We start from the raw sequence: 12,206 nt of genomic DNA on the forward strand, positions 1-12,206 counted from the left end.
CTTAAAAAAATACAAATCACTTTTTAAATAACTCATAATCCAAATTTAGAGCAAACTGAAATCTGGCACAATTTTGAGAAATTGATGACATGTGTTATGGGCCAACTTGTGTTCCACCCCCAATTCTAAATTCTTATATTGAAGCCCCAACTTCCAGTACCTCAGAATGTGATTGTATTTGGATTTAAAGAGGTAATTTGTATTGTGTATTTGTATTGTGATTGTGTTTTTGTATTTGGCTTTAAAAAGGTAATTTAATTGAAATGGGGTCGTTAGGCTGGGCCCTCGTCCAATCTGACTAGTGTCTTTATAAGAAGAGATTAGGATACAGGGAGAGAGAGACACCAGACATGCATGGAGAGATGACCATGTGAATACACAGCGAGAGGACAGCCATCTGCAGGCCAAGGAGAGAGGCCTCAGAAGAAACCAAACCTGCTGACATCTTGGTCTTGGACTTCTAGCCTCCACAACTGTGAGAAAATAAATTTCCATTGTTTAAGCCACCCAGTCTGTGGTATTTTGTTATGGGAGACCTAGAAAACTAAGACAGGGATGGTGAAGAAAGAGAAATATGCTTTCTTTTCTGCATTCTTTGTTATTGTTTGCGTTTTTATTTAACCATATGCAAGTTATTTTATATAACATGTATAAGGCAGATAGTCCCATAGTTGTCATTTAATGCAGCATCTAATAAAAATCGCCTTAAAAGGAAGGAACTGGTACCCAAAGATGTGAAATGGCTTACCTTCAGTAACAGAGTTGAGCAAAGGCAGACGAGATCTCAGATCTCCTGAGTTGCCAGCCAGGACCCTTTCCTTGGCACTACTTGGTCTCCCGCTCCCCACTTAAACACTTGAGATAGAGAGACTGGACTGCTGGACTGCTTCCTGGGAGGAAGGAGGTTGAAAGTTGGCTTCTGATGTCAGGCAAGGTCAGATGATGACCAGGACATTCTGGGAGTAGCAAAGTGTTCCATTTATTAAAGTGAACCGTCTTCTCACCTCTGGAACCCAAAGATCAAATCCCTGAAATTTGTTAACAATGGTGCTCCACAAAAATTACGTGAAGATACTCTGGGATCTGAAGTCTACAAAAACCATTGTTCAGTGTGAAAAATACCTTAGATATAGACACATGAAAGAACTTTCAAGTTCTTCCTTTCAGTTGAGGAAACCGTTCTACAGATCAGGAGGCTCTACCAAAAAAAGTTGAATACTTTCTTCAGGATGACCCTCCAGATTGGGGGAACAGGGCTAAACTCAGGTTTATTGATTCCTCGCCCATGGCTTTCTGTAAATATGTACATCTCTAGGAAGGATATTTGTGAGAAACGACAGACATAATGTTTCCAAGGCCAGAAAGGGAACCATTCTGGAGAACTCTGGGGGAGATCCAGTTGATTCTTGTTATTCGTGGAAGCTAGGTTCTATAGAGTCATCACAAACACTGATTTAGTGAGTACATGCTGAACCATTGCTCCTGGAAACACAGGATTAAGTTCCTGTAGGCCTCTGTTTACAACATTTTCCTTAAGCGATCAATACACAACCTTGTTTTATGTGTGTTTTGGTTTAGACACCTTATTTAATATATATTGTTGAATCATTGGCATTGAACTCACGACCGATAGCACTATTATACCTGAAAGACGCTTATCTGACATACATATTTTCTCCACAAGGCACATCATAACCTTCTGCACCTAGGAACACTAGACGGCTCCTCAGCACTATACTTTCAAACATTTTAAACAGTGAAATCACCAACAAAAAGCACAAAAATGCAAAAAAAATGTGGCACTTGTTTACAGTAAGAGAGCTGAAACAAGAAGTCAGAACATTGCCTTGTTCAACGTCAGCTGGAAACATATGCACCAGGCAACTCAAATTTTCTGCTGTTCTGTATGTGCCTGTGAATGACCACAAAAGCACCACAAGTATTGATTTTGGGGTCACAAGTAAATTTTAGCCACTAGGCAAATTTGCAATATGGAATCTGCGATAAGGAGGATTGGCTGTATTATTAAACCACACTAAATCCTGACTTCTAGGCCAAATCACTATATTGAAAGGTCTTAATGAGACTAACCCCCAGACCCCCATCTCCATTAAGGAGCTTAACAAGAGCCATTTGTACTACAGGAAGATGGCAAGACTGACCCATCCACTTCCCCAGGCTCCATGAGCCTCTGCAAGCTCCCTTGCAGTGTTTCACACTCAGGGAAAGTGGAACTGTCGTCTTGTTCGTACAGCATCTTTCCCAAAGGTGTGATCTGGGAGGTGGGGAAGGATGTTGCATAGAGATTTTCTTCAGAGATTCATATTTATTCCAAGAGATTCCATATTTATTTTGTCTTTACTGTGTTAGGCACTGTTCTAGAGCTGAGGACGCAGCAATAAGCAAAACAGACACAAATCCCTACTCTGATGGAACATACATCCTGAAGGGGCAGACAGACAATAAATTGACAGTAAATAACGTATATAGTAGGCTCAGCAATGGTGAGTGCCAAAGGGGAAAATAAAGCACAGGTAGATCCAGTGTGAAGGATACTGTGCTTCTCACAATGGCAAATTGACATAAGACAAGAAGCAAAATAAATTGTTGCAGAATATATAGTCATGTGTCCCTTCATGATGGGATACATCTGAGAACTATGTTGTTAGGCAATTTTGTTGTTGTGTGAGCATCACAGAGTATACTCACACAAACCTAGGTGGTATAGCCTATATGATACTAGAGTATATGATGCTAATCTTATGAGACCACCATCTTATATGTGATTAGTCCTTGACTGAAACGTCGTTATGTGGCACGTGGTGGTATACATATACTTATACACACACATTTATTTTAAATGTTGCAGATAAATTTTAGTTCCTTTAGGAAAAGTTAGTTTGCCAAGTTGTATTTCCTTTGTACTATGAAGAAATAGTAAAGGATTGCTAATTTAGTGGTCTGACATAAGTAATGGTATATTTTTACTTAATAGAAACTTCACAATTTGTACCTTATTTTGTACAATGGAGAAATTGAGTATAATTTCACTATTCTTATGAATAGATAACATTTAAAGTTATGAAGAGGTTATATGTCTCTTGTATGAATGGTATTGAAATGCCTTATTTTTATATATAATAGCAAATGTTCTCATCCCAATCTTATGGAATCAGAATAATGGAACAGATATGTTAACTTGGATTTACAGACCTGTTGTACTCACTTTTAGTGAGGGAGGGACAAATTAGAATATACTGAATGTAAACACTTATTTGATATTAAATAAGTAGTTGCATCTGACTTTATGGAATTCAAATATGTCTTAGGGCACCAGGATAGTGTAGTAATTAAGCAGATGGACCCTAGAGGTAGACTGCCTGAGTCCAAATGCTGGTTCTCCTGTTATTGACAGCACAGGTTAATTAAAGGTTCCAATTTTCCCATCTGTGAAATGGGAAATAATAGTACCTACCTTATAGGGTTGCTATCAGGATTAAATGAATTAATCTATATTAAGCACTTAGAGTAGTGTCTGGCACACGGTAAGCACCATAAATATGTTTGCTATTAAAAAATATACTGTTGTCTTAGTACTATCTACACGTCCTGGAAAATTATGGCAGGAACTTTATCAGAATTTTTAAAGTCACAATTATCTACTAATACTGACTACTCTAGAATCACTTTTTTAAATGAAAAAAACCCCAACTTTCACTCATTTGATTAATGTTGTAGTTATTGTTTAGTCAGACAAGAGAAAATGGCAGACGTAGGGACCAAGGCCACATAGGCTTCCCAGTAAGGAGGTGCCACAGGGAGCCGGAGGAGGAGAAGAAGGAGACAGAGGAAGTCTTTGGGAATTTGCTCTTGAGGAATTTGAAGATTTTGAGTCTTTACTTGAGGAAGTCACTGGGAATTATTTAATGGCGATTCCCTAGAGGAATCTTCTTGAGCTGCAAAGGGCAGTTGAAGGGAAAGGTAGATCATAAAACTAGTGATAGGGGTGCGTATTCTTTTGAAAATAAGAGAACCCTGGGAAGGAGTTGGGCTGGGAGGTGGAGAGGGTTAGTTTTCAAGAAGGACAAATGTAGTTGGAAATATAAGATCATCATGGAGAGGCATATAGTACAGCTGTTAATATGATGGACTCAAGGATCAGCCTGCTCCACCCCTTCTTAGCTAGGTCATCTTGGCCAAGTTACGTAACTTTCTGTGTTTTAGTTTCTTAGTCTGAAAAATGGGGAACGATAATGCTGATAGTACTTGTCCCATACCTGGTCGTGAGTATTAAGTGAAGATATAAAATTTGTAAAGCTAATATAAAGCCCTTATGGCAGTGTCAGCTACTAAGCACTATGACTATTGGTCATTATTGTTCACTTGACGGATTTATTTTAATTTATGAAAGAATAAATCATCTTTTTCAAATACAAATGCACCTGTGATCCTAAAAACCAACACTTCCTGCTTCCTTCCAAATCCTTTAGTTTAGGGGATGGGATGTGCTGAGAAGAGGTATGAGAGGGAACTAACAAAAGTAGAATGTAAGCAGGGAAGTGAACCATTTTTATTTTCTGTTAACACTTTACCCTCTTACTCAGAATAATATATATCTTTTAGGTTTGGGTAGCTAAAAATTAAGTTTCCTAGTATGCTCTATAGTGAGTTTAAAAAATAAATTCCATGGAAATACGATAAAGAAACTTGAAATAAAGGCATTTTATATACAACTGTTATACTAAGAAGTTAATATATAGACATACTATTTTTCATTGCCTGATGGCTTTCATTCGTTACTTTTAAACTGAGGTTAGCTTTAAAATAGTGCTTTCTGCGATTATAATAATCCTGAAAAATGACTGTTTAGTAAATAGTATATACACATGCCCAAATAGATCATTCTAAAAAATTTAAGAAAATATTGGAATTTCATTCTCAAAGTGAAAATCTGCACTAAAAAATTTCCAATTATTCTTCACCAGGAAAAGAAGTATATTATAGATGAAACTGAGAAGAGATGAATCTGGACATCTCAGGAGTGGAGATGTTTGGGTACCAGAGAAGATTACCTGGAAGTAAAAGGAAAAAACTCCTTAGGTAAGATCCCCTCTTCCTGGCCCTGGGAACAAGGACGTACCTCAGGCGCTCTCAGGCCCTGGAGAAGCTGATAATCGGATTTTCAGCTATTAGAAAGCTCAGGTGGCAGCCCAGTGGTGAGCAGAATACGTTAACAGCTGTCTGATTACCGCTGATTTGATTCTAGAAATTTAGTTTTGTTTCTTGGGGCAGCCCTGGAAGGGCATGAAAATTCCGGAAAGTCTTTCACACTTACCCGTTTATTTGGCCCTGAGCATGTTTAGGACTCCTTTTGGAGAAAGGCTTTTCTCAGAAATGGCATAGATTGTGAGATTTAAACAATTAGTCAACAGGGATTTGTTAGTTTCCTACTTCGTTTTCAGCACTGTGCGAAATATTTAGCGCTGTGTAAACTCTGACTCTAAGATGTAATTCTGGAAATCGCTGCTAATTTGAGCCATCTACGGTTTGGAAATGGATTTGTTTTACAGAAACTGGTTATTCACAACTTAATCTAAATCTCTGGCACTTTGTGGTCTAGAACTGCTCAGGAGTAATATGAAGAGGAGTGTGACTTGGGTGCTTAGGGGGGCTGCAGGCTGGAAAAAGAGGGCTTTTGGAGAGGAGGACTTGTGTTGCTTGAATAAAGGTTTTTCTCTGCTTGGAGAAGGACTGGTGCCCTGGAAATGGACATTTGCCTTCATATCAATGAGAAGTAAGGGGGGCAGGCTACTGAAAGTTTTTAGAAAGACAACTCTGTAATTGGATTAGAGGTTTGGTTGGGCACCAAGCTGACATATTAATATTTGTATTAATTTAATGCTTAGTTAATTTTATGCTAAGTCTCATTAAAAACTAAGGATTTTAGCAGCTTTTGAGTTTCTAGCAGGTAGGAATTTGTCTATTCTACAACAGGTTAAACATTTACTCATTTAACAAATATTCCCCAACCATCTACCCTGTGTCAGGCACTGTTTTAAGTGCTAGAGATTCAGGAAGACACAAAAACAGACAAAAATCTTTGGTCTTGTGGTCTGGCAGACAGACAGCCATTGAGATTAAAAGTTTGTTATGAGAAGTCCTAAGGAGAAAAAGTGCAGAAGGGAATAGAAGAGTGAAGAGGGGATGTTCCAGTCCCAGGCTGGGTGGCTGAGAAAGCCTACGGAGCAGTGACAGCTGAGAAAAGATCTGGGGGAGTCTCTTCACGCTCTAAATGCTTTATATGTTTTAAGTTGATCTACCTCTGGCCCAGAGCTGCAGTTTAACAGGGTAGTGAGACATTTCCCCTCAGCCAGGTCTTAAAAGAGTTCCTCTCCTTCCCAGGGATGCAAGGGCTCTACTGGGGTTTATGTCTTCATCCTCCAGGGGATTCTGAGCCCCTCATCTGGCTTCAGCTTCGTTGCTTCTGAGGTCCAGTGTCCAACCCTGCATGGCTCCTTTGAGAGGCCAGAGGTGGGCACAGGAATCTTCTGTTATGGCTACGAAGACATGACTTAATTATGTCACCTGGGCATCCAAGTGTTGTCTCATCATAGGGGTCTCCTCTGTGAGGACACAAGTCTGGGCTACTCTGGGAATTCCCCCCAAAATCCCCAAACCCATCTTTAGTCTAGAGGCCCCTCATGATGGGGCTACTTCCCTTCCTCAGATTTCAGCATGCACCTTTCTACCAGCCCAAGCTCCCAAACAAAAGCCAGGATGGTTGTTTTGCAGGTGTCTGACTACCTTTGTTTTTAACCTCTAAGGCTATGGTAGCAAGAGAGTGAACTTTTAAAGATGAAACTCAGAAGAGGGGCGCTCTCATTCCTTTGAGTGCCCTAAAGCACTAAGGGCAAAACAAAATTAATGTGTCAATGAATGACCTTGCCATTCCTTCAGATCATGAATGTAGTCACTCTAAGTGATTTCTATTTGTCAATACACTCAGAGAACTGCTTGAAAAATACTTTTATTCCCCCTTTACCTATTAACATTGTGATTAATTGTGCTTGAAGTTACAGGGGGAAAGACATTCCTTTAAGAATATTCTGTTACCCAGACTATTTCCTATCTCTCCCTCCGCTGCTGGTTGGGGTGCATTCACAATAGTTCAGTTTATCTAAAAGACCAGTAAATGTGAAGGTTGAGAGTTGACAGTAGTGAGCAGAGAGATTAGGAGACTAAGAGAAATGAGAGTCATAAGGAAAGAAGGTGGAAGTGGGAGAGGGGAGAAGGACAGGGAAGGAGATGGAACACTGAGAAACAGGGAAGGGAAGGGACAAAGGAGAAGATGAAGTTAAAGATACGCAGGATGGAAAAGTGAAAAGAAGAAATATAGAATAAGGAGGAAGGACAATGAGGAAACAAGTACAGAGCACTGATTCAATGTTAAACTCATACAGTTTTGGAGGTGAGAAGTTTGACACAGGTGTCACTGGATGAAAATTAAGGTGGTGGTAGGGCTGTGTTTCTTTCTGAATGCTCTAGAGGAGAATCTATTTCCTTGAGTTTTCCAGCTATTAGAGGTTGTCTGCATACCTTGGCTCCTGACCCCCTTCCTCCTTTACCTTCAAAGCATATCTCTGACCATTCTTCTGTAGTCTTATCTCTCTCTCTCTGTTGCCAGGAAAGGTTTTTGATTCTAAGGACTCAGGTGATTAGATTGGGTCCACTTGGATAATCCAGGATAATCTTCCTATCTCAAGGTCTTTAACAATCACGTCTACAGAGTCCCTTTTGCCATGAAAGGTGCTATATTCACTGATTCTGGGAAGTAGCACATGCACATCTTGGAGGGCCATTATTGTGCCAACCACAGAGATCACATAGCCTTTAAGTGGTCAAAAGATCAGGTAGTGCATTGCCAGGGGAGTGTATTTCAAGGCTAGGCCGTGTCAAATGTGTTTTAGCAAACATACCATTTGAAAAATGGAAATAGAATGTCATTTATTCTCAAAGAATTAAGATATGTATATTTTGGTAAAGAAAAATACATATATATGTTTTTGTTATGTTCTAATGTAAGATAGCAAAAAAACAAACGGATGACCCATGAAACCTTATATGAAATCCCCTCCTCTGGTAGCCTGGAGCCCAGGATTAGGTCATGAGCCACTGAAATGGGCAGTTCATTTGACCCTGCATGAATCAAGGCCATGCAACCATTGCTGAGGATCATGGTCAGCTTGTCCCTTCCTTCCCTGATGCTTCTCTGCTAAGATACTTATGGATTCAGAATAACTGCCGCTGATGCCAGATGGCAGCTCCTGTTGACCCCCACAAGATGCTTCAGTGGCCCCTCCTCAGATGAAGAGTTGATCCTTGATTCTATGTAGCTAAGGGGCATTCTGTAGAATTCATTTCCTCATTCATAGGTATTCACTTGCTTGTATTTACCACACATCACTGTAACCAGAAACTAGCCTTTTGTGGGGAACATTGGCCAGAACCCCTCTAGGAATTTAATTCCATTGTCTGATACTGATTCTGATTCATGCCCTGTTCTTATCTTAACCAGTCTTGTACCAGCTCTCTGGGCAAACTGGGAGTGGAAGTAAAAAATTCCATGTGAGAAAGAAAAAGAAAAAGAGACCTCAGAAAGGAAATGTAGTGGCTCAAATGCCCCCAGACAGGACTATTTATCTCACTGTTCCTTTCAAACAGAAAGTAGTACTTGTTTGTTGAATACAGAGTTCCAAGCACTGCTGGTCACCTGGGCTGATAATACTGGGTATCTTCATAGGTCTTAGTGGGTGAAAGAATTTATATACATAACAAGTCACATCACATTTGTCTGTGTGTATCAATGTAAGCAAACTCATGTAAAACCACCTTATATTTGTTCAAAACTTGACTTTTCAGAGTTCCTTCACCTCAGCTATTTTATCAGGTCTCACAGCAATTTGGAAGGGGTTAGGACAGGTATGAAAATAGTCATAGAGCGATTAGTTGTATTACTCTCATCTCATTTGGTCACAGGACTAGGTAGTAAAAGCATAGATTAGAACCAGGTTTCTTAACTTTCAACCCAGAGCATTTCTACTTATGTCAATTAAAAAGAAATTCCAGGAATTCATGACTTAGAGTAGAGTTTTAATGACTTTAGAACTGCCAGTGGTATAACACCAATTCTCACTTACAATGTTTATTTATCCTCCATTGACTTTAATTTGGTAGTAGTGGGGAATAAGAAAAAAAGAAAAAAGAAAATGACATTTCATGCAATATTATATAAAAACATAACAAGGTCTTCAAAAATGCAATATTACATAAAGAACTAAGAAAGACCTAGAAAAAACAAACACGTTTGCTGCTGTACTGTTTTATAAATAGCACATGGTTTGGAACACATGATGGATATAAGGATCAAACAATTACATGCAGGGATGGCCTCTGAGCTTCAGTGTTTAACATGCACAGAGCTAAGCATTTTCTGGTCAATATAATTATCCCACCAAAAATGAGGTAAGTAATATGCCTTTAAATTTAAACTTAGGCTATAAAATTTAGAATTCTACCCTTTACTTCCTGTGTTTCTTTTCCTTAGTCTATCTAATCTAGGCTAGTTGTACAAAAATTACTTTTACTTAAAAATGGTCAGCACATTTCTTAGGGCTGGTTTGGGCTCAGAATGATTTTCTGGATCATTTATAACATTTAGCCAGGTTGAAGTTTTGTTTTAGTTATTGTTTTTATAGCAGTCTAACAGTACACACAAAACCTGTTTCCTCCTAGTTTTACTTGTCAGTTTTCAGTAAATGACAATTTTTAATCTTTCAAAAAGATACTTTAAAATAATGTGATTTGTCTTTTTACCTAATCATTTCTTCCTGTCTCTTGAAATATTTCTGTAACCATAATGAATACTGACAGGGAAAAATCACGCACACACAATTCCTCCTAAATTCTCATATATATTTTGCTGATGATATTTGTGGCAAGTATGAATATTGCATTTAGTTAAATAGATGAATAGTGGTTTCTGTTTGGAATACTTCTTTAGGCTGTAAGGAATGAGGTCTGGCTCACACAAAGGGAGGCTCATAACGCCTGCCCAATGCCATTGTCTTACCTCATGCAAGGAGCATAAAACAACTCTTCAAGCCTTTATTCATCAAAATGGAATGTGCTTCATTAGTAATTCTACTCAAAGAGTGAGACTGCATACTGAGAAAATTATGTAGCAATCATATTCCCTAACCTAAGAGTTAAATACAAATGTGGAAAAGTTCACAGCATTTCATGCTACCTACCCTCCCCCTATAACCACCTGGAGACATGGCTGAACCAAGAGGAGGTACGGTGGACCCTCACTGGGCTCAATATTAAGAGTCTGTGCAATAACTTCGAGGTTCTTCTCTGATTAGCTGTGTTTTCTCATTTGCATTTGTAGGCTGGAGAACAACTGGAAAGTCCACATCTAAAAATAAGCAAAGCAAAACAGTAAACACCCTCATATCACGTTACATTTCCTTTAATGGGGCAAGTGATGGATATTTTTGTTAAATGATGAGTGGCAAATCAATTCATAAGATATTGAGGCTGCTTGCCCTTTAAAAGACTTCAAAAGGGAGGAGACATGTCTTTACTCTTCATTTAACTTCTATCAGTTACAGAATTATAAAACCAAAGCACTGAACCCAGCTTTCACCTTGAGGCAGTTGCTGAACCTGGTGAACTTAAGCTTTAGTTTTCACCATCTTGAGGGGATGAGGACAGGGCCACCACATATGTCATATAAGCTCTACTGTATATCTATATGAAAACTTCTCCCTAGAGTTGTACAGTGCACAATTGCATATATGGCCCTGTTGGGAGAGAGGTAGAAACTCAGAGCTTGCTTAGGTGAAGAGTCTGATAGGAAACTCCCCACATAAAGCTAACACCAAAAATGGTTATGCACTCTCTAAATCTCCATACCCCTAACTCTGCATTTAAATTGTTAGTTTTGAGTCTTGGTGCTGTGTTGAGGGAGGAAAGAGCTGCCCTAAAAATGTTTAATGGCAAGACAGTGGGCACACATATTGGCAGGCCAAATTTATAATACCTGATGTTCTAAGAAATATCAAGCTGATAATTTAGTTTAAAATTGTCCTGTACAAGATATATTCCCAAGGACATAACAGAAGTGAATGGCCCCACCTTCAATGCAGGCCTCAAAAAAAAAACAACACTACAAAAATTGCAGTAAACATGAACTCATAGTAAAAATAAATAGATAGGAAAGAGAGAGATTAAGAAGAAGGGAGGAAAAGAGTACACACAGAAACAATGCACACTGAGTAAGAGCCAACTGAAACAACGGATGGCCAAATCAGACCCGGAAAGTCTTCAAGTCTTCCACGTATCAGATACAGATTTAAAAAAGAATTAAATTTTTTTTTGAATAAGCAAATTCATTTTGAAATTAATAAAAAAGAACTTCTAGAAATTAAAATATATGAAAATTTTAAAACATGATGGATGAGTTTAACAGCTAATGAGAGAATTAGTGAAATTGAAGACAGATATGACGAGATTAATAAGAAAGTAACAGAGAAATAAAGAAATAAAATACGAAAGAGGTTAAAAGACATAAAGAATAGAGTGATAAAGTCTAACTTATATCTAATAAAACTTTCATAAAGAAATGAAAAGAAGATTAAAAGAAATATTTGAAGATTTAATGACTGCAAATTCCCTGGAAAGACACCAATCCACAGATTTAGGAACCAGCCAGGATAAACTAAAGAGAAACTCATATTTAAAACATCTTGGTGACATTGAAGAACACCAAAGACAATGGTTTTAAAAGCAGTCATACTTCTCAATAGCAAATATGGAAGCCATATTTGCTTCCATATAAAAATATGGAATTATATTTTTAGTATGTTAAAAAAGATATCTATCAATCTAAATTTGTTGACAAACCCTCTTATCGTTATGTTTCTTTTTTTTTAAAGCGTGAAATGTATTTTCAGACAATAAAAACAAGTTATGCCACTGGCAGACCCAATTAAAAAGATGTAATTCGGCAGAAAGAAGGTGTTACCAAATGGAAAATTTGTGCTGTAAAAAGGAAGGATTAGGGGGCCCAGCCCCGTGGCTGAGTTGTTAAGTTCACCCACTCCTCTTCGGCAGTCCAGGGTTTCACCAGTTCAGATCCTGGG

The 12,206-nt window shown here is 38.4% G+C and overlaps 1 protein-coding gene across 1 annotated transcript in view; it reads right to left on the bottom strand.

Annotated features, from left to right (window-relative positions):
• Nucleotides 1-9,139: 9,139 nt before the first annotated feature.
• DNAJC5B (DnaJ heat shock protein family (Hsp40) member C5 beta) overlaps nucleotides 9,140-12,206 on the bottom strand; it is a 73,569-nt gene continuing 70,502 nt past the window's right edge. Inside the window, exon 5 of the mRNA XM_070480927.1 lies at nucleotides 9,140-10,477. Within this exon, the coding sequence (XP_070337028.1) occupies nucleotides 10,383-10,477 (95 nt within the window). The 3' untranslated portion in view covers nucleotides 9,140-10,382. The remainder of the gene's footprint in view (nucleotides 10,478-12,206) is intronic.

Source organism: Equus asinus, chromosome 12 (genome assembly GCF_041296235.1).
Source record: "Equus asinus isolate D_3611 breed Donkey chromosome 12, EquAss-T2T_v2, whole genome shotgun sequence".
Lineage (NCBI taxonomy): Eukaryota > Metazoa > Chordata > Mammalia > Perissodactyla > Equidae > Equus > Equus asinus.